This window comes from Cyprinus carpio, chromosome B10 (genome assembly GCF_018340385.1).
Source record: "Cyprinus carpio isolate SPL01 chromosome B10, ASM1834038v1, whole genome shotgun sequence".
In the NCBI taxonomy this organism is placed as follows: domain Eukaryota; kingdom Metazoa; phylum Chordata; class Actinopteri; order Cypriniformes; family Cyprinidae; genus Cyprinus; species Cyprinus carpio.
In genome coordinates, this window is record NC_056606.1 from 5,085,119 (window position 1) to 5,108,277 (window position 23,159).

At 37.3% G+C, this 23,159-nt stretch overlaps 1 protein-coding gene across 5 annotated transcripts in view; it reads left to right on the forward strand.

Annotated features, from left to right (window-relative positions):
* Positions 1–18,602, forward strand: part of si:dkey-88l16.3 (low-density lipoprotein receptor-related protein 2) — a 36,656-nt gene extending 18,054 nt beyond the window's left edge. For 4 of the 5 annotated variants that reach the window (XM_042732177.1, XM_042732181.1, XM_042732178.1 and 1 more), the window contains 27 exons: positions 230–445; positions 755–907; positions 1,006–1,272; positions 1,846–2,061; positions 2,149–2,301; positions 2,389–2,652; positions 2,727–2,942; positions 3,579–3,746; positions 3,834–4,037; positions 4,185–4,352; positions 4,436–4,651; positions 6,786–7,015; positions 7,666–7,795; positions 7,881–8,074; positions 8,230–8,416; positions 8,802–9,017; positions 9,424–9,607; positions 9,684–9,885; positions 9,994–10,158; positions 10,259–10,465; positions 11,521–12,069; positions 13,117–13,243; positions 13,575–13,682; positions 14,946–15,179; positions 17,349–17,625; positions 17,727–17,841; positions 18,521–18,602. In XM_042732177.1, coding sequence (XP_042588111.1) covers positions 230–445; positions 755–907; positions 1,006–1,272; positions 1,846–2,061; positions 2,149–2,301; positions 2,389–2,652; positions 2,727–2,942; positions 3,579–3,746; positions 3,834–4,037; positions 4,185–4,352; positions 4,436–4,651; positions 6,786–7,015; positions 7,666–7,795; positions 7,881–8,074; positions 8,230–8,416; positions 8,802–9,017; positions 9,424–9,607; positions 9,684–9,885; positions 9,994–10,158; positions 10,259–10,465; positions 11,521–12,069; positions 13,117–13,243; positions 13,575–13,682; positions 14,946–15,179; positions 17,349–17,625; positions 17,727–17,841; positions 18,521–18,562 — 5,408 coding nt within the window. In that variant the 3' untranslated portion in view covers positions 18,563–18,602. The remainder of the gene's footprint in view (positions 1–229; positions 446–754; positions 908–1,005; positions 1,273–1,845; positions 2,062–2,148; positions 2,302–2,388; positions 2,653–2,726; positions 2,943–3,578; positions 3,747–3,833; positions 4,038–4,184; positions 4,353–4,435; positions 4,652–6,785; positions 7,016–7,665; positions 7,796–7,880; positions 8,075–8,229; positions 8,417–8,801; positions 9,018–9,423; positions 9,608–9,683; positions 9,886–9,993; positions 10,159–10,258; positions 10,466–11,520; positions 12,070–13,116; positions 13,244–13,574; positions 13,683–14,945; positions 15,180–17,348; positions 17,626–17,726; positions 17,842–18,520) is intronic. The other variant, XM_042732180.1, reaches the window with a different exon arrangement.
* Positions 18,603–23,159: the final 4,557 nt, after the last annotated feature.

The following is a 23,159-nucleotide window of genomic DNA, read 5'->3' on the forward strand; positions in this document are numbered from 1 at the left end:
GATCTGAACTGACAGATTTCATGTAAAGTCTCATAGTTTATGATGGTCACAGATTCAATTTTTTTTTTTTATTCTTTTCAAACTTAAGGTGATTTCATCCTGTTGGAAAATATCCAAATATCAAATATGTTGGAATGTCCTTCAGAATGTTACAGTATTTTAGGAATATCACTATATAATACATATATAATGTTTAAAGAGTCTTGACTTACACTTATCTGTTTCACAGGGATGTTTCAGTGTATTCAGGGGAAGAAGTGCATTGACTTCCGGCAGGTGTGTGATGGGACTCCTCAGTGTCCGGATCACTCGGATGAAGCAGGCTGCTGGAAACCCACTAAGAGCTGCAGCATCCGCTGCGATGGGAACAGCCGCTGTATCCCAGAGGTGTTCATCTGTAACGGTATGAGGGACTGCTGGGATGGCTCTGATGAGGCAGACTGTGGTGAGTTTGCTGTAGAAGCATCAGCAATTATACATTTGCTTCTACAAATGGGATCTAAAAGTGATTAGCAGGTTTTGGACCACTGTTGACACCAAAAGAAGTAAAAATGTAAAGTCTCAGCTTTCTAATGATATGATGTCAGCTCCAGTCTGGGAGATATAATTATTTAAATCCTTTTTCTTTTTTTTTTCTTCACAGCATAATAAAATGTGTTTCTGGGTCAATGCGACTCAAATTGATTCAGCACATCACGCATTACTTCACTAGATGGTTATAAATTCAAGTTTAATTTATAATTTTCTTTTTTTGCTATGCCCACTCCACCATCACCTTGTAAAAGCCCTTACGTGGCTTGTCAAGGGACGTCGCTGTGCATCCTGCAGAAATACCTGTGTGATGGGAGAAAAGACTGTCCTGATGGCTCTGATGAGAGACCGTGTCTTCGCAACTGCCCATATCGCAGTAATGAACACATTTGTTTTTGTTTTTTGCTGGTAACATGCCTTGCTTGGGATAAAGTTCTTGCAGTCTTACAGCTTCACAATTACATTTTCTGCCAGGTGACTTCATGTGTAAAGACAGGACAAAGTGTGTTAAGAGGGATCTGGTGTGTGATGGTCGTCCTCACTGCCTTGACCGTTCGGATGAGATGGGATGTCCCACTACAGCACCTAAAAATTCAACCACAGTGCTGTTAAAGTGTCGTGTGGGCTCTAAACCCTGTAAGGACGGACATGAGTGTGTGCTGTACAGTCATGTGTGTGATGGAGAGATGGACTGTAAAGATGGATCTGATGAAGCTGACTGCGATTTTAACTGTAAAGCAGGTAATTTAGCCAGATCATTTTATACAGACAAACAAACACTTTATAATCATACAATTATTATTAATGCGATTTTAATTGTAATTATGTTTGTTTAGTAATTGATTTGTTTAATTTATTTGTAATTATTTCTGTATTTATATGTATTCATATGTATTTGGTCTTTATTTTATATTGTATTTATATGTATTCATATGTATTTGGTTGTGTATATATATATGTATATATATGTTTTGTGTGTATGTGTGTGGTGTATGTATTATATGTACATATATGTTTGTGTGTATGTTTCTGTATTTATATGTATTCATATGTATTTGGTCTTTATTTTATATACATACTGTGTGTGTGTGTATGTATGTATGTGTATATATATATATATATATTTGTTTTTTTTTGATGTATTTTCTTTATATATGATTTATTTCTTTATTTAAAGTTTTATTACAGTGGCACAGAAGTTATACCTTTCATATGATATTGTTGAGGAGAGCCTTGGTTAAAAGAAAGAAAGAAAAACTGTCCTGTTAATTACTGATTTAACATCTCTGACTTGGTGGTTTTGTTGTTCCTCAGGGGAATTTCAGTGTGCCCATGGGAGAAAATGCATAGACTCAAAACTAGTGTGCGATGGCAAACCACAGTGTCAGGATTTTTCTGATGAGAGGGACTGCTTCATTCGCAGCAAGAGCTGCAGCCATCGCTGTGACAACAAAACCCGCTGCATCCCAGAAAACTTCCTCTGTGACGGAGAGAAAGACTGTGTGGACGGCACTGATGAATCTGACTGCGGTGAGAATTGTTCCTTCTGTGCTACATGTGATTTTGATTTTTACGCATTTAATTACATTTAATAAATTTTATTGGTTTTGTCTTCAGGGTACCCCACAAAGGTGGTGAAGTGTGAGAGTCCTGCTGTGTTGTGTCGTGATGGGTCGCTGTGCATCCCTCACACCATGCTCTGTGATGGCAAGAGAGACTGTCCTGATGGATATGATGAAACATTTTGCTTTGACAGATGTCCAAACGCAGGTACTCAGAGTTTACTTCCTTAATTGACAAAATATGGCTATATTAAAGCATGTGTAGTCGCAATTTTTTTTTTTTTTTCTCTTATAGGTGACTTCCTGTGTAAGGACAGGAGAAAATGTATAGAGGAAGCTCTGGTGTGTGACGGCCGCTCTCACTGCACTGATGGGTCAGATGAGGTGGGATGTCCCACCACTGCTTCTGAAACCAGCTCCGCACCATTCAGGTGTCGTGTGGGCTCTAAACCCTGTAAGGACGGGCGTGAGTGTGTGCTGTACAGTCATGTGTGTGATGGAGAGATGGACTGTAAAGATGGATCTGATGAACACGACTGTGAATATCGGTGTAAAGCAGGTAAAGCTCATGAAATGAATACATAACTGTCTAATGTAACTCCAGCGAGTGTCACTGACAGTGTTTCCTCGTAGATCAGTTCCAGTGCGCTCATGGGAGGATGTGTATCGACAGAAAGCAGGTGTGTGACGGCACACCTCAGTGTCAGGACCGCTCTGATGATCTGGACTGTTTCAGTCGCTCACACGAATGCAAACATCAGTGTGATGATAAAACTCGCTGCATCCCAGAGAGCTTCCTCTGTGACGGAGAGAAAGACTGTGTGGACGCCACTGATGAAGACAACTGTGGTAAGCGTTTTAACTACTTGATTTTGGAAATTAAATACCAAACCTAAGTTTTAAACTTTTTTTTTTTTTTTTTTTTTGTTTCTTTGTTTAAAAAAAATAAGTCATTGTAAATTGTAATTTTTTTTTAAATTATGTAAAATGTATTTATCACCATTTAATTATTCACTATTTGTTTAGATATTTATCATGTGAACTTTTTTGTTTTCACCTTTTAATTATTTATTCGTTACCCCATTCCTCTATCTTTTGGCATGAAAATCTGAGATATAAAAAAAAAAAAAAAAGATTATAGGACACACTCGTCTGAATTTTTGTTTTTTTTTGATAAAGGAGATTTTTTTTTATATCATTTTATTTTATATATATATATAAAAGAAAGGAATATATATGATATAAATATATATATATATATATTTATTTTATATGGTATACTATTTATTTATTTATTTATTTATTTATATATAATATAATATAATATAATATAATATAATTAACATTTATTTAACTTTTTGTTTTTCTTTTTTTGGCATGAAATCATCTGAGGTAAAATAAATTTTAATCTTTATAGGATGATATATCTGATTTTATGATTAAAAAAGCTAAGACATTTACTGTACACATTGATTTGTTTTGTAGCTCCCATTACTAGCCCGTCCGTCACAGACCAGCCAGTCTGCTTGAGCCCTTCTGTATTTTGTCATGAAACCTCAAAATGCATCTCACAGTCCCAGCTGTGTGACGGAAAGACAGACTGTCCCAGTGGAGCCGATGAGCAGTTTTGTATATACTCATGTCCAGATCCAGGTAACAGATGGAATTTGTCCTTTTCTTAAAGTTATATTTAAAAGTCAATTCCGAATTGATGAAATGATGACTCTGTTCTCCAATCAGGCCAGTTTCTGTGCAAGGACAGACGGAAGTGTGTTGAGAGAGCCCTGGTGTGTGACGGTCAGCCACACTGCACTGACGGGTCGGATGAGAAACAGTGCCCCACCTGTGCTTTGCTTTGTGACCAGAAGAGGGTGTGCCTGACTAGCCAGCAGATCTGTGACCGGAAGCAAGACTGTAGAGACGGTTCAGATGAGAAAAACTGCTGTAAGTCCCTGTGCATGCACAAATATCTTTTATTTTTATTTTTTTTATTTTTTTGTGAGTGAAATGAGTTGAGTGGTATGATTTAAATTCTTTTTTTAACTGTTTAATTTCAACTTGCCAATTGATTTATTTTTTTCCCCACTTCAGACACTGGTCGTGTGGTTGCAAGTGCTGCATTACCTCTGAAATGTCCCTTGGGGTCCAAACCTTGTAGTGATGGGAAAGAGTGTGTCCTGTACAGCCATGTGTGTGATGGGGAGAAAGATTGCAAAGATGGGTCTGATGAGAGGAACTGTGAACGTAAATGTAAAAAAGGTACAATAGAAATACAATTTATCCTTATTTGATGAGGAATCAAACTGGACAAATGTATACGTTTTATTAATTCAACCTTCTAGGCCAGTTCCAATGCGCTCACGGCAGGAAGTGTATAGACATGAGGCTTGTGTGTGACGGCACACCGCAGTGTCAGGACCGATCAGATGAAATCAACTGTATGAAGCTCTCAGAGGATTGCAGGCACCCGTGTGACAATAAAGCCCGCTGCGTTCCTGAAACCTTCCTCTGTGACGGAGAGAAAGACTGTGCGGATGGCACTGATGAAGCCAACTGTGGTAGGTCAACAGCATGAAGTGTTTATGGTAGCAAGTTAATGGATAAGGATCTGGGTACAGTCTCAAAGACACAGGAACTGATGAGTATTAGATCGTCTCGATCCATCAGATCCAATAAACAATAATTCAGTTTACTCCAGAAAAACTGACTTGGGTTAGAATACAAAATATCTTATGGAAATGCAGGTTATTGAAATGGCATCATTCATGAAATTAGCAGAGCAGAGTGTTAATTTTATTATTTTATCACCATTTATTTTATTGCAATTTTTTTATGTACATTTAGCGGGCACTTTTAGCTAAAGCAATTTACAAATGAGGACAATGGAAGCAGTCAAAATCAACAAAAGAGCAATAAGCAAGTGCTATGACAAGTCTCAGTTAGCCTAACGCAGTACAGGTAGCAAGAGTTTTTTTTTTTGTTTTGTTTTTTTTTTTTTTTTGTCGTCGTCAGTTATATAATGTAAAAAAAATAAAACCGAAAACAGATTCACTTGCAGAACACAAGCTTCTAGAGGGCACATAACTCTGAAGTAATGAATTTAGGTAAAGTGGTGCAGAGCCAGTGGTGGTTTTGTAGCCAAACCTTAGTGCCTTGAATTTTATGCGAGCAGCTATTGGTAGCCAGTGCAAATTGATGAATAGAGGTGTGACATGCTTTCTTTTTTGGGCTCATAAAATTATTATTATCTGGATTAATTGTAAAGGTTTAATAGAACTGGCTGGAAGACCTGCCAGGAGAGCGTTCTAATAGTCTAGCCTGGACAGAACAAGAGCTTGAACAAGGAGTTGTGAAGCATGTTACGAAAGAAAGGGCCTGATCTTCTTGATGTTGAATAGAGCAAATCTGCAGGACCGGACAGCTTTAGCAATGTGGTGTGAGAAAGTCCGCTGATCATCAATCACAACTCCAAAGTTTCTGGCTGTTTTTGAAGGAGTTATGGTTGATGTGCCTAACTGGATGGTGAAATTGTGATGAAATGATGGATTTGTTGGAACCACAAGCAGTTCTGTTTTAGCCAGGTTGAGTTGAAGATGATGGTCCTTTATCCAGCAAGAAATGTCTGTTAGACAAGCTGAGATGTGAGCAGCTATCGTCGGATCATCAGGATGGAATGAGTGGTAGAGTTGAGTCATCAGCATAGCAGTGGTATGAAAAGCCATGTTTCTGAATGACAGAACCTAATGATGTCGTGTATTTTTGGAAACTAATATTTATGTGATTTGAGCCCTGAGGCACCCCAGTAGTTAGATGTTGCGACTTGGACACCTCACCTCTCCAAGGTACCTTGAAGGATCTGTCTGAGAGGTAGGATTCAAACCATTTAAGTGCAGTTCCTGCAATGCCCTTTGCCAAAAGGGTTGACAGGAGGATCTGGTGGTTAACAGCGTCAAAAGCAAGTGATAGATCCAGCAAAATTTTGGTTTTGATGATTTGCAAGCTGCTCCTGCCAGTCGTAGGGCTTCAACAACTGAGCAAGGCAGTTTAGAATGAATGTCCACTTCTCAAGCCAGACTGGTTGCCATCCAGGAGGTTGTTCTGTGTGAGAAGGGCAGAGACTTGGTTGAACACAGCTCTTTTAAGTGTTTTTGCATTGAAAGGAAGAAGGGAAACTGGTCTGTAGTTCTCTAAAAGAGTTGGGTTAAGAGTGGGTTTCTTAAGTAGTGGGGTTGTATGAATCGGTTTAAATCCTGAGGGAAAAACACCAATGTGAATAAATGTGTTAATGATGTAAGTGAGTGCAGGTACAACTGCAGGAGAAATGGCTTGAAGGAGATTAGATGGAATAGGATCAAGCGGACAAGTAGTAGGATGATTAGAAAGTATGCATTTGGAGATTTCTGTCTCAGAGAATAGAAAAAAACAATGTAGTGTAAGTTTGCTGGTAAGATGTGCTTGACAGTTTGTGGTATATAGAATTATGCACTGATGGTTTTAATTTTATTATTGAAGAACGTGTCAAAGTCGTCAGCTGTTAGAATTAATGAAGGAGGAGGAGGACAAAGGAGGGAGGGAATGTTTTAAAGTGCATGCGAGAGTTAGACAAATTGTTAATTTTGTTTTTAATTTTAATCATCTGGTTCAATACTTTAGACATATCATCTTTTTAACACTTTTCTTTACATCCTGCAGTTGTAGAGCCCTGTTCCAGTGATCGGTTCCAGTGCAGTAACGGTCAGTGTGTGGCCCTGGCCCTCCGCTGTGATGGGTATGCTGACTGCCGTGATCACTCAGATGAGAAGGGCTGTCCTCAGCCTCCACACTGTCCTGTGGAGCAGCGCTGCCCCCACACGCATGAGTGTCTGCTCAAAGAATGGCTCTGTGACGGAGACCAGGACTGCACTGATGGGTCTGATGAGAGGGTGAGGAACTGCACTGATCCAGTGATCTTGTTCTAAGAACCTACTGCTTTTGTTGTGTTTTTTTTGTTTTTTTTTTTTTGGCATTTTGTTTGTTCGTATGTGGTATTTATGGGGTATTTTTGTTTGTATTTTGGTGTTTTGTGGTGATTTTGATGTTTCATTTTTATTTGGTGTTTTTTTTTTTTTTTTTTTTTTTTTTTTTTTTTTTTTTTTTTGGTGTGTTGGTGTTTTGGGGTGTGTTTGTGGTGTTTTTGTTTGGTGCTTGTTTGATGCGTGTGGTGTTTGGTGTTGGTGTTTTTGTTTGTATGTATATTGTTTGTATGCAGTGTGATGGTTTTGCTGTTTGTGGCAGTGTTTTGTTTGGTGTTTTTGATGCTTGTGGTGTTGGAGTTTTGTGGTGTTTTGTTTGCGTGTTTTTTTTTCCTTGTTTTTTTGTGGTTTTAGTTTGTCTGTGGTGGCTTTTGTTTGGTTTTTGGTGTGTTGGTGGTGTTTGTTTGGTGATTGTAGTGTTTGTCAACTTTTTGTGTGTGTAGTGTTTTTGTTTGGTGTTTGTGGTGTTATGCGTGGTGCCTGTGGACGTGTTTTCAGAAGGTTCAACATGATTGCAAGGTATCCATCTGCACCATACAACCTCTTCTCTTCCTGTTTAGAACTGCAAGGTGACTCCACTGAAGTGTGGAGAGTTCCAGTGGTCGTGTGCATCTAAAACTCAATGCATTGCAATGACATGGAGGTGTGATGGCGTAAAGGACTGTAAAGATGAGAGTGATGAATCTGCATGTGAGTGGACATTTGAAATCAATTCTAAACTCCATACCAGAATCTGTTCAATAATTCTAAAGTGTAAAAATTGCTTGTTTTGTAGGTGGTCAAGTGAAATGCCCGACACACTTGTTCCAGTGTGGAAGTGGGGAGTGTGTGGACCCAGATCTGGTGTGCAACAAGGCATCCGACTGTGCAGACGGTTCTGATGAGGGTGTGGGGTGTCTAAAGAACAACTGCTCCAGTCCTAGCCGCCCATCATGCCAGCACTACTGCATCAACACTCCACATGGAGCAGTTAAACATTCATTTATTGCTTTTATAGAAAAGCTTTATAATAACCATTGTATTATGCATTACTTATCCAAAACACAAATCATAAATCAAACCAAATATATATTTTAGATTTTTGCTAGATTTAGTGGAATGCAAACATTCTCTTGTGTTTCCAGAGATGTGGCTGTAAGACTGGCTTCAGGCTTCAGTCTGACGGTTTAACCTGCAACGACATAGATGAATGTAAAGAGATTCAGCCCACTGCCTGCAGTCATAAATGCCTCAATACGCTGGGCTCTTACCTGTGTCGATGCAACCCTGAATTTATACTGGAGCCAGATGGACACAGCTGCAAGACAGCAGGTATCAGTCTATAGCGGCTAGCTAGCCTTGTGTAGCCAAACTTTTGATTATCACTGCAAAATCTGATCCACTTTGCTGATGTTTCTAGTCAAGTTTTTCCAGGAAGTTACTTTTTTGAGTGACCAAACACAATTACACTTTTGCATGCCTTTAAGGGATGGTCTCATGTGAAATGGTACAAAAATAAATTTAAAATTAATTTAAATAATTGCACAAATGGGTGATGCACACAGGATATGCTGACAATAGTGGAAATGTACATAGACTATGTACTTGCAATCCAATAGTATTTTTATTATTATCCAATAATATTATTATTATTATTATTATTATTATTCTCTATTAATATTATTGTTCTTATGATTAAGTCATGTTTTTTGTGCAGAGGAACCCAGTCTTTTGATCTCTGAGCAGTATGAGCTGTTAAATTTGGGTCTGCGAAGCTCCAGTATTCAAGCTCTCATCGCACCAGGACGGAAGGCCATCTTTTCTCTGGACTATGACCGGAGGGAGCAGAGGGTGTACTGGGTCAGTCTGGAGGAAGAGAGTATCAAATACGCCTTCCATGGAATAAAGGACAACATTGGAACTATCGTCAAAGGTAAAAATGGATAAATAAATGCATACATACATACATGCATACATACATACATACATAAATAAAAATAAAGAAATAAAAGTAGATACAATTATTTTATAGTACACTGTATTCTTATTTAAAACTCAATTTACATAAAATAAATATTATTATACTTTACTTTAAAGAATTATTAATATTTTTTTATAGCTAGGTGCAGCGTGAGCACCAAACCAAATCTCCAGGTGCTCTCATGAGAACCAGACTGAAAAACTTGTCCATCCATATAAAAGTTTGCAGCAGCCTATAATGATTCTGTTGGTGATGGAGTGATTGGAACACATCAAAAGTGACACATATGGAAATATGATTCTGCTGGGTCAAAAGTTTGGGAATCCCTACTCTAACCAAAACAATTTTGCACGTTCAGGTGTGAAATCAGACTCCATTGCTATTGACTGGATGGGAAGGAACCTTTACTGGGTGGATGGTGTTGCTGGGCAGATTCTAGCTGTGAGACTCGCCAGCAGTGTTGTAAAGGCGCAAAACTACATAATAGTTGTGGAAGAGGATTTGCATCAGCCCCGTTCGCTTGTGCTGCTGCCTCAGAAGGGGTAAGAAGCCCCTATTACATGAGTTTTGAGTCTCAGTGTATGGATGCAGATGAATGTTTCCAGATACTGTCTGCAGGATAATGTTCTGGTCCGAGACTGGAGGTCAGGCACAGATCGAGCGCTCCGGCATGGACGGCTCGGACAGGAAGGTGGTGGTCAGCCGCGGTCTCGAGCGGCCTGTCAGCGTGACGGTGGACATATTGACTGACAGACTCTACTGGACTGACGATAAGCTCCGGTGTATAGGCTCAGCGACGCTGGATGGAGAAAACATAAGGGTAATATGGAATGCTACGAGAGGGCACAAACAATAAATGGCACAATTTACATTTTTGAATCTCTCTTTTTTTTTTTTTTTTTTTTTTTTTTTTTTGTTTGTTTGTCAGTTTCTGCAGCTGTCGGAGATGCCCAGTCTTTTCTCTGTGGCTGTGTTTAATGACATGGTCTACTGGTCCGACACTCACAGACGATCCATTCAAGGTGCCAATAAACTGACTGGCAAGAACCGCAAAGTTCTTCTCAAGAGACCCGGACAGCCCTTCGACCTCAAAGTGAGTATACATGCTGTACACGTTACTAAATGTCATCAGTCGTCTTCTACATCAATATATCTTGTGTTACTGAGTGTTTCCTCTTCCTGTTCTGTTCTAGGTTGTCCACCCTCTTTTGCAGCCCAATGTGTCCGGCCCGTGTGAGAAGCTGAGGTGCTCTCATGTGTGTTTGCTGGCTCCGGGGCTCAAAGGTGTCTGTCGCTGCCCAGCGGGGCTTCTCTTAGCTGCGGACGGATTCACCTGTGCCACACCTGTGGATTCCTCCTCCTCTTTCCTTATGCTGCTGTCTCCTACCATGATTACACAGGTGCTCCACTCCAGAACAATGATTTAATAGCTTTCCGTGATTGTAGAGTAAAACCTTTAAACACTGTATATTCTTATTACATATTTGCTGGTTTTAAATTCAACATGAAATCAAAACTGGCCTTATTTACTTGTATGCACTTTCCTAGTCTTGCTGTGCATAATTTATCAGTGCAATAATATGTAATATTTCATTAATTTGTTATTCCATCCTTTTTGGCTGACATCAGCTAGTTAACCAACAGCCAAATTTGTTTGTTTATAAATTGCTAACTAACAAATGAATTTTTTTGTATTTCAGTTTATTATATTTAATTTATAGATTGTTTTGTTTGTTTATATTTTGTAATTAAATTGTTACATTGTGTAATTAAATTGTATTATTTTCAATTAATATATATATATATATATATTTATAAAAGTATAATATATATATTATTTTGTTTTATAATGTTATATATATTAATATGTATATATATTAAATTAAATTATAAACCACTTCTAAATTGTTTTTATAATTAATATAATTATTAAATGATAATTAGATCAATTAAATATATATTTAAACAATTTAATTCATATTTTTCCTTCATTTAATAATTTAATATTCTTTTACTAAAAATATACCAAATTCCTAAAATAAAATGATAAAATAGATTTAAAAATGTTTAAAATGATTTTTATATTTTTTTTTATTTTTAAGTGGAGTTCTATTTTTTGAGTTATTATTTTTTTTTGATTATTTTTTTTTAATAATACTATTTATTATTATTATTATTATTATTATTATTATTATTATTATTATTATTATCATTTTTGTAATTATATTTTGTTTATTTATTTTGCAAAAAATAAGAAAAATTAAATGGGTTACATTTAACCTGGAGTGGAAGTAAGTGTGACCAAGCTTTAAAAATGTATATGTATAATGTGTGAATTATTCAATAGCATTTTATTTTACTTTATGATAAATGAAGGATTTTTTTTCCCAGAATGCCATCGATTAAGCTTCACCTCTACTAATCCCTTAATAATAAGCCATTGTCCCCTGTTCAGATCTTCACTAAGAGCCTTCAGGCAGGATTCGGGCTGAAGACGTGGCCGGAGCACCGTGCTTTGGCTCTGCCGGCCGTGAAGGAAGCTTCAGACTTCGATCTGCTCCTCAAGGACCGCACCATCTCCGTAGCTGACGCCGGACGCGGGTCTGTAGCTCAGCTCAAACTCAGCAGCTCTGGCTGCACACCCATCGGTCATGTGCTTCAGCTCAAAGGGGACCTGGTGACCGCTCTCGCTGTGGACTGGGTCACCCAAAACCTTTACTGGAGCAGTGTCAAGAACCCCCAGCTGTACGTCACGTCCCCCGGAGGAAAATACACCAGCCTGGTGCTGCCGGCTGAGCTGGAGGGAACCATCTCCATCGCCCTGCACCCTCCCACGGGCCGGCTGTGCTTCACCGCAGTGGGACGGAGGGCAGCCCAATCTCTGCCTCAGGTGGACTGCGCTCACATGGACGGGAGCAATCGCACGCTGCTGTGGAGCAAAGCAAAGATGCCTGCTTCACTTTCCTTTTCTGAGAAAGGAACAACACTGTATTGGGCAGATATTGGTGCGTTAAAAACTAAAATTTAATTACACTTTCCACATTTGGATACAGATTGATGCCCCAATATTAAAACAAAAATATATTTATTTTTTATACATTTAAGAAAACAAGGACACTTTTTTTGTTTTTGACAAAACTATGTTCGCTAAAACTATCTAACATAAAATTAACACGGCATGCAAAGTACAGTAGTTTCTATGAAATTCAGAGGCCTGTCCTGCCTTTTTTTATATATATATACATACATTTTCAGCTATATATTTTGTGCACAACCCTGTGTGTTGTTGTTGTTGTTGTTGTTGTTGTTGTTTTTTTAAGCATTTTTGGAAAGATAATATTTTATTTTCTTAGTTTTTATACTGTCAAGGTCAACCATTCAAGTTTTCTTTTCATTTCTAGTAGCAGTAGTAGTGCACTAATACACTTAATTTATTTTACATTTGTTTATTTTCATTTGTTTGAGAAATACTCTTCTTTAATTGTTGTATTTATTATTTGTATTATTCTTGTTATAAAATACATTTTAGTTTAATTTATTTGAAAAATACTAATTTATCTAAATATTTATTATAAATATAATTATTATAAAAGCACTAATATATTTTGTTATTTTTTACATTTATTTTAATTTGGGAAATACACTTACAGTAATTATAATTTTTATTCTAGGTGTAAAATACATTTTAATTTATTTGAAATTATTATTATTATTATTATCATTATTATTATTATTATTATTTGGAGAACTGTTTTTTTTGGAGGGGGGAGGGGTTAATTTATTGAGAAATACACATTAATGAATTTATTATCATTAATATTAAAAACACTTATAGAGTTTATTTCCATCTGAGAAATACAAGTTTATCTAGGACTACAAACTAATATTGTCTTTAGCTAGCTTTTTTTTAATTAGGCTAACTCTTAGGCACTCTTACTTGTAAACTATGTTTGCTTTTGTTTTGTTAAAGTTTTTGTGTTTTATTTCCTGCTGTGGAAATGATCTCTTCCAATTCAATCAATAATGCTAACTGATTTTTTTTTCTTCATCCGGGAATGAAATGATTAGCTCTATTAATATGGATGGCTCTAATTATAAGGAGTACAGCACCGGATCTGCCTTCATTGTGTCTTTTGCTCGTGTTGAGAACATCTACTTCTGGATCACTCTGGACAACGGTAACAATCGAAGACCTCTAGAAATCTAGGTTTCATTGAATGCAGTTCTGTTTAAAACCACTAGATGACATGAAGCCACCGACTTCCTGTCTTTCAACCTTAAAATATTCTTAGTTATTTCAAGAATACATTTATGACTCTCAAAGGAAACTTGGTCAGTAATTTATTCGTTTAATAATTGGAACTACAATTGTTCAATTGAGAACTCTTGTTAAACAATGAATTTTAATTACATTTTATATGTAGATCAAATTCATATACATTCATATCAATATGCTGAGAAATGTTTCCTAACAGAGTTTTTGAAGTTTGATCTTCATTTTTTAAACAGGTACAGCTAAAGTATGGTACACGGATGGTTTCCAGCCCAAACACATGTGGTTTGAGGTGAAGGCAAACGTCATTGAGCTGAAGGCTTACAGCAGGTCCAGTCAGAAAGGTACTTCTGTGTGATCTGAGGTGTGTGTGTGTGTGTGTGTGTGTGTGTGTGTGTGTGTGCTTGGTTCTCACACCCCTCACTGTAGCTTTGACTGAAGAAGCCGTGCAGCACAGACTCACTCGCCGCTCAGCTTGACTCTGTTACTGCTCTGTTTTTGCACAGTACGTAGTATGCGTGTTGTATTTGGTGCATGAATGTCCTGTATATTTGAAATGCCCATATCACCTAATACATTTGCCAAAATGCACCCTACACAACAAAGTACACTGCGCGTCGTACTGTATCCCACATTGTGTTCATTTTGGCGTTACATTTCCAGTCTGATGAATAAACCATAGTGACTGCAGAATTATTATTATTATTATTATTATTATTATTATTAACAACAAAATTTCATTGGTCTGACAAAAGGTAATTTTATGTAGTTGAATTAATTTTTTTTTAGATGTTAATCTGATCAATTTTTTTTACTTATTTTTCTTTATTGTATCTTGTTTAAATTAAATATAGATTTAATTCTATGTACATTATTTCTCTATTTAATTTTTTTTATTAACTGTTTTTTTTAAATCATCTTTGTCTCTTATTTTATTTTGAGCATTTCTTATTTTATTTTTTTTTTTTGATTTTTTTTTTTTGTATTTTGATTTTTTTATTTTTTTTTTTTTTATTTTTTTTGTTTTTATTTTTTTTTTTTTTATTTTTTTTTACTCATATTTGGTTATACTTTTTTTGTATAAATATTTATAATTTATTTTGCATCTTTATCTCAAATAATCTCTTTTCTTTTGACTTTTTTCTTTTTAATATTTATTTGTTTGTAACTATTTTCTTTATCTTATTTTACTTGTAATTTGATCTAATTTAATTATTTTATGCATGTATTTATTTACTTATTTCTATCATATTATCACTTATATTTTGTATGCATGTTAATTTATCTTTTTTTTAACTTATTTTATGTTCTTTATAAATAAGATAAAAAATAAATGTAAAAAATAACAAACATGAATATTGTTATATCTGTATGTAAATTTCATATATGTGTGTGTGTGTGTGTGTGTGTGTATATGTATATGTATATTAAATATGATATAAATATTACCAAAAAAATCTTTTTTTTTTTTTTCAAAAAAATCTTTTGGGGTTTGTTTTGTTTTACTGTGTAATGTAGTGTTTTATTTTGAAGAGTGGTTTGATCTATGTGGAATAACAGTAGTGTATGTAACCTCTGACTTTGTCTGCTTTTCTCTTCCTGACCAGGAACCAATGTCTGTTCTGAAAACAACGGGGGCTGCAGTCACCTGTGTCTGCCGTATCCAGGGGGACGCTCGTGTCGCTGTGCGCAGGACTACCTCTCTGTGAACAAAACCAAATGTATTTCCAACCTCAAGTGTCCCGTGGGCAGTAAAGCGTGCAGAGACGGCCTCAAGTGCATCGCTGCGGCCAAGTTCTGCGACCAGATCCCAGACTGCCAGGACGGCTCGGATGAGGAGTGTGAGTGATTCTTCATTCTTCTGCATGACTGTTATTCTCCACTTTCTATTTTGCAATACTATAGATTAGTTTATAGACTCACTGCAACAGTGCTGATGTGTCCTGAGTAGCTGCGAGGCAGTTGTTAGTACATTGGCAGTAAGTTGCTTGAGCGTTCTTGTTGGTTGCAGAGGTGTTCTAGATGGTTTCTTGGGCATTGCTATGAGGCTTTTTTTTAGATTATCTGACAACAGATCCTTTTATGTCTTAAAAGAATAGTTCACCAAAAAATGAAAATCCACTGAAAATGTACTCACTTTCAGGTCATCCAAGATGTAGATGAGTTTTTCTTCATCAAATTTGGAGAAATGTACATAGCATTACATCACTTGCTCACCAAAAGATCCTCTGCAGTGAATGGGTGCCGTCAGATTGGGAGTCCAAACAGCTGATAAAAACATCACAATAATCCACACCACTCCAGTCCATCAATGTCTTATGAAGCAAAAAGCTGCTTTATTGTAAAAAACTAAACCATAATTAAAGAGCACCTATTATGCCCCTTTTTACAAGATGTAATATCAGGTCCCCCCAGAATGTGTCTGTAAAGTTTCAGCTTAAAATACCCCATAGATCATTTATTATATCATTTTGAAAATGCTTATTTTGAGTAGAAGCAAAAACAGGTTGTTCTCTTTCATGTCTTATTGCACTTAAACTGTTAAATACACACAAGTTTAAGTTAAAAACATAAAGCGAGTTACAAAAACACAGTCGGTTATGTCTGTGAAGGTAAACAGCTGGGAAAGAAATCGCATTATTATATTAGATCTGTGTATTAAGTGAAAGCAGCGTAATGTGCTGCTGTTAATATGAACCAAACAATAAAATAAAAGCAGAAAATCACTCACTGCTCTGGACTGAATAACTCCTATAGATTTAATAAGACATTTCTTACATGAACGCTGCTTTTATATGCTGTAGTGTGAAGATAAACATGGTGGATTGTCACTCAGGGCAGATCTCTGTTAATACATCAGTGTCTGTCAACAGTCGAGGGCGGGGCTTGTAAAATGTGACTGGCTTGTCACTGCTTATGATTTATTAGGATTGAAAAAAGGAACGAGCAGGTTTGTACATACAAACCTTTGTATGTTCAAACAAAATGTAAAAGTACATTTTGCATAATAGGTGCCTTTTAAAGCGTTTTTAACTGCAAACTGCTGCTTTTGGCTAAAATATGATTCCATAATCAATAACAAGGCTTCGTTCAGTGAAAAACTCCATCCCCTGTTATCCTTCCACGTATTTGTTTAGAGCCGTTAAGGAATCTTTTGGCTTGTAAACTCTGCATATTTCTCATCTGTTTGAGACAAGATGAATTTTTCACTGGAGGAAGTATTAACTCTTTCCCCGCCACTGAGGAGTTATCTCTTCATTTAGAAGACAACGCTTCCCCGCCAATGATGAGTTTTTACGCCTTTCCGTGTTTTCACTGTTATACACTCGGGGGCGCTATTACATAGCTTCTGAACAAGTACAAAACAAAAACACACATGAACGGGATAGAAAATCTAGCGATCTCTTATGTTAACAGATGCATATGATAAATAATGCCATCATCAGCAACAGACCGCCTATAAATGAAAACTGCATAATGTTACGGAGTAAAATGATGATCCAGGAAGTGGTACTGTATATATCTGTGCAAGCTTTGGAGGTGTTGATGGAAGCGATTTACTGAATTTATGCTTTGATAGTCATATTGAATATTATGTAGTTTTTTTATAAATGTGACTTTCTCACCTTTTTGCTCAAAATTATAAATTTTTATGAAACCTACCTGGATTCAAGTGTTGTTAAAAAAGAATGCTTTAAGCTAGAATAAAACAGATTTTGGTCTATTTCATATTCAAATATTCATACAGCAAAATATACCGTAGGCCATCAAATTTTAGTGAAAATCATCAATCGCTGGCGGTGGCTGGCAACTTTTTTCAAAAATGCTGGCGGGGAAAGTGTATTATGGATGGAGATTTGAAGTTAAAAAGGTCTTGATGGATTTGTTTCTTACAAACAGGCAGCTTTTCACTTGTTCACGAGACGTTAACTGATGGACTGGAGTGGTGTGGATTATTGGTGTTTTTATCAGCTGTTTGAACTCCTCAGTAATGTGCTGCTTGTTGACAGGTGGCAGTGTGAAAATCAAACCAGGTGTCAAATCCAAATCTGGACCGGACCGTCTGCCTGCTCTGGGCTCTGCTGTTGACAGCGAGTCGTGTGAGGCGGAGCGCTGCAGCGGTCACGGGACGTGTGTGAGTGTGGAGGGTGAGCCGGTGTGTGAGTGTGAGGAGGGATACAGCGGGGATCTGTGTCAGAACACTGCCTCCAGCAGCACTGCGCTCGCGCTCACACTCACCTTTCTCTTCGGAGGTGCTCTGGTGGCCGCCGTCATCCTCAAGAGGAGGTTCATCATTTATTCATTATAATAGATGTTGATTTTTATTAAGCACATACTTGTATATCATACACCCCCCCCCCCCCCCCCCCCCCAAATTATATTTGCAGAAGGGCACAAGCAGCGAGGGGAGAGGCCACAGAAAAAGAAACACTTGTGACTGAAGTGGAAGAGTGCACAACCTACTCCCAAAACTTTGCTAATGAGTTGTACGATCCTGAAGAGGTACAATGAGGTTTCTGTCATTTTTCAATAGTAGTTACATGTGTACAATTATATGTTTGACATTGTTTACACGGCTGTTTTGCATACAGTACAATGACAGTAAATGGTATGGAATTAAAATAGTTTATAGTTAATAAATTTATTTTAAAGTTATGATCCACAAATAAATGAGAAATTTACCAAAATTAAACATTCACAAATAAATAGGCTAAGATTTGCAAGTTAAATTTGTAAATATTTTTCAAATCTAATTAGATTTTTGTGAAGGTAACTTGTTTTTGGATCTCACTCAATAAAAAAAAATACATTAAATATTTGTAAACGTTTAATTTTTTTGAGTTTCATCTTAATTGTGAGTACATTTTTCGTGAATCTTTTTACTTTTATAATAGCCTAATCTATTTATCCATGTGTGGAATGTTCCAATGTGGAACATTTTTTTTTTTTTTTTTTTTTTTTTTCATTTACATTTTTTCCCGTACAAATGCTGCAGTGTGTGAAAGGAGCAGCCTGGACATTCTGCTAAACCTCTCCTTTTGTATTCCACATAGGAAATATGGTCATAGAGCTTGGGAATAATGATAAAATCATTATTTGTAAAGTTTGTAAAGAATTTAGAATTTTTTTTTTTCCTCTTACATTCAGATTTTAATTTTATGACTCTTTCTCTTTCCTGTAGGCTCCGATTACTCCAGCCATTACCAGCCCTGTTGTCAGCTAATGCGGTTTTGTTTTTGGACTAATAAAATATTTGCAAGAAATATGGTGTGGTTCTTTTTTTTTTTTTTTTTTTTTTTTTTTTAATAAAAATGTTAAAAAAATAATAATAATCTACCATTTCATGTTATTTTAACATTGCAGAGTCTAATGTCGAGAAAAGAGCTTGTTGCACGTAAACTTGCCAAAGATGTCGAAACAGCAGGTACTTTCTCAAGAAATATTTACACAGTATTTTACAAAAGAAACCGCAGGGTTAATGCCAGAACAGAAACCTAATGGGATTGTGAAACCAAAGAGAGTCTAGTTTGTATTGGAAGTCTTCAAGTAATTATAGTTAATTATACCCTGAAACTATGTGTACTTTTACATGCAAGAAGCAGATCTGCAGTCCTGTGTCCTATTTTTTTTTTTTTTTTTTTTTTTGTGCAATGCATGTTGATCTATCACACATTTACAAATGTAATTCTACAGTCTTTCTCATTTTATAGTTGTGTGTTTCAAGGCTTCGAGGTCTTTATTGTTTGGTCATTTGAGTTACTTCTTTAAATAACCTGCTGTTCCTCCCTGGGCTTCAGTCTCCTTCTATGCACAACACAAAGTCTTGTTTGGTTATGCAAACGCAGGCCTACTTTCAATACTTTCTCTCTGTTTTCGTCAACCCATCCCTACAGGTCCTTCTCAAAAAATTAGCATATTGTGATAAAAGTTCATTATTTTCCATAATGTAATGATAAAATTAAACTTTCGTATATTTTAGATTTATTGCACACCAACTGAAATAGTTCAGGTCTTTTATTGTTTTAATACTGAGGATTTTGGCATACAGCTCATGAAAACCCAAAATTCCTATCTCAAAAAATTAGCATATCATGAAAAGGTTCTCTAAACGAGCTATTAACCTAATCATCTGAATCAACTAATTAACTCTAAACACCTGCAAAAGATTCCTGAGGCTTTTAAAAGACTCCCAGCCTGGTTCATTACTCAAAACCGCAATCATGGGTAAGACTGCCGACCTGACTGCTGTCCAGAAGGCCATCATTGACACCCTCAAGCGAGAGGGTAAGACACAGAAAGAAATTTCTGAACGAATAGGCTGTTCCCAGAGTGCTGTATCAAGGCACCTCAGTGGGAAGTCTGTGGGAAGGAAAAAGTGTGGCAAAAAAACGCTGCACAACGAGAAGAGGTGACCGGGACCCTGAGGAAGATTGTGTGGAGAAGGACCGATTCCAGACCTTGGGGGACCTGCGGAAGCAGTGGACTGAGTCTGGAGTAGAAACATCCAGAGCCACCGTGCACAGGCGTGTGCTTTTGAACCAGAAACAGTGGCAGAAGCGCCTGACCTGGTGCTACAGAGAAGCAGCACTGGACTGTTGCTCAGTGGTCCAAAGTACTTTTTTCGGGATGAAAGCAAATTTTGCATGTCATTCGGAAATCAAGGTGCCAGAGTCTGGAGGAAGACTGGGGAGAAGGAAATGCCAAAATGCCTGAAGTCCAGTGTCAAGTACCCACAGTCAGTGATGGTCTGGGGTGCCATGTCAGCTGCTGGTGTTGGTCCACTGTGTTTTATCAAGGGCAGGGTCAATGCAGCTAGCTATCAGGAGATTTTGGAGCACTTCATGCTTCCATCTGCTGAAAAGCTTTATGGAGATGAAGATTTCGTTTTTCAGCATGACCTGGCACCTGCTCACAGTGCCAAAACCACTGGTAAAATGGTTTACTGACCATGGTATTACTGTGCTCAATTGGCCTGCCAACTCTCCTGACCTGAACCCCATAGAGAATCTGTGGGATATTGTGAAGAGAAAGTTGAGAGACGCAAGACCCAACACTCTGGATGAGCTTAAGGCCACTATCGAAGCATCCTGGGCCTCCATAACACTTCAGCAGTGCCACAGGCTGATTGCCTCCATGCCACGCCGCATTGAAGCAGTCATTTCTGCAAAAGGATTCCCGACCAAGTATTGAGTGCATAACTGAACATAATTATTTGAAGGTTGACTTTTTTTTGTATTAAAAACACTTTTCTTTTATTGGTCGGATGAAATATGCTAATTTTTTGAGATAGGAATTTTGGGTTTTTCATGAGCTGTATGCCAAAATCATCAGTATTAAAACAATAAAAGACCTGAAATATTTCGGTTGGTGTGCAATGAATCTAAAATATATGAAAGTTTAATTTTTATCATTACATTATGGAAAATAATGAACTTTTTCACAATATGCTAATTTTTTGAGAAGGACCTGTATATAAAACATGAACCAGTACCTGAAGAAGAGGAAGAGGCTCGCTTTTGTGAATCAGTTTGTGGAACAAAATTCAAATGTGACACATTTGGTTTGAACCGCTCGTTTGCGTCTACAGATATCAGAAGGATGCCAGTGTAAAAAAACAAGTGGATAGTTTATTTTTAATGGCATCCCAGATCGTGTCAGAGGATTGATCGAGCATTTTGTTTTTTGTAAACAAGGCACAGTGTCAAGGAGAGTTCACAGAGTACTCAAAAACCGTAAGGTAAAGATTTCATAATGCTTTGTCTGGAAAAGGCAGTTTTGTTTTTGATCATGTTGTGGAAACGCTCACATGCAGTATGGAGGGGACGTTGATACTGTTTCCCATGCAATGACGTTAGCCAGTCATAACAGTGGCTAATTACTGACAAGCCTTAAAGGACACGCCCCTTAAAGCAGGATGTGTTAGAAAGAGGCCAGTATGAGGGTTTATTTGTTTTTGTTTTGTGGAAAATAAATTAAATAATTAATTTAATTAAGTTAAGTTAAAGGAACATATTAAAATAATTAAAAAACCCATGTCATGATCACTTTAAAAATAATTAAAATAAGAAGGAAATGCTAACATTTACCAGAGGCGTGTCTACGGGGTGGCACCCCCCCCCCCTGGAATCTGGCAGTGGCGGAACCTGGCATGTGGAGCTGCCTAGGGCCGCTTTCTCCTCTTTATACTTAATTTAATTTTATACTTAAAGGCGGTTTCTATTGCGTGATATTTGACAGATATCGAGAGCGCATAATGTTACTTGATCCCTGTAATGCGCGAGCACGAATCTCCACACACAAGTGGATTTCCTTCACTCACACAAAACTGGATGTGTGCTTTTAAATATACATTGTTCTTTTATGAATTGGCTCTGCTTTTGCTCAGAGATTACGTGTATGCTCAAACGTTCTTGCAAGACTGAAGACTAGAAGCGCTTTTTTTTTCTAATTCAGATGAGGAGTAGGCTTATCTCATTAAATGGAAGCAAGCTGATTATAGTCACCCTTCTCTAGTTATTTATTTTATTAATAGCCTACTTATTTTAGTTAAGTGCTTAAATTATAAATATGCAATTTATTCAATTGTTTTATTAAGTGCATTTGTATTTTGTTGTTTTTGTATGTAGTTTTGCAATAAAAGCGTATTAACCAGGTTCCAGAATAATCACTGAGGGTGCTTCTAAAATTAGTGAGGGTGCTCTAGTCTTAATGCCCATTTTCACATATTTTCTCCCGTCTATTGCTTTGGTCATCATTGTGTCAATCACTGCTACTTCGAGAGTGAATACCACATAAATATGCAGATGTCATTCCTGAAACTTTGAAACGTGTGTGTAGCTGAAAAACAAAATTCTACATTTTAAATGGATCATAGACTAGAAAGCTTGCAAAGAGTGCTCATTACCACTAAAATTACCACTCTTTGTTTAGTGAGAGTATACACAATGTATTTTAACATACATCGTGCCGCAAACCATAACAAAGTGTACAAGCAATAGGGATAACCGCACCCTGGAGAGGATTGTGAAACAAAACCCATTCAAAAATGTGGGGGAGATTCACAAAGAGTGGACTGCAGCTGGAGTCAGTGCTTCAAGAACCACTACGCACAGACGTATGCAAGACATGGGGTTTCAGCTGTCGCAGCTGTGTCGCATTCCTTGTGTCAAGTCTCCACTCTTGGACTCCACTGCTTTTTGAGTGGTCCAAAGATGTTCTCTGATGAAAGTAAATTTTGCATTTCCTTTGGAAATCAGGGTCCCAGAGTCTGGAGGAAGAGAAGAGAGGCACACAATCCAGGTTGCTTGAGGTCCAGTGTAAAGTTTCCACAGTCAGTGATGGTTTGGGGTGCCATGTCATCTGCTGGTGTTGTTACACTGTGTTTTCCAAGGTCCAAGGTCAACGCAGCCGTATACCAGGAAGTTTTAGAGCACGTCATGCTTCCTGCTGCTGACCAACTTTATGGAGATGCAGATTTCATTTTCCAACAGGACTTGGTACCTGTACACAGCGCCAAAGCTACCAGTACCTGGTTTAAGGACCATGGTATCCCTGTTCTTAATTGGCCAGCAAACCTGCCTGACCTTAACCCCATAGAAAATCTGTGGGGTATTGTGAAGAGGAAGATGCGATATGCCAGACCCAAGAATGCAGAGGAGCTGAAGGCCACTATCAGAGCAACCTGGGCTCTCATAACACCTGAGCAGTGCCACAGACTGATCGACTCCATGCCACGCCACATTGCTGCAGTAATTCATGCAAAAGGAGCCCCAACTAAGTATTGAGTGCTGTACATGCTCATACTTTTTCATGTTCATGCT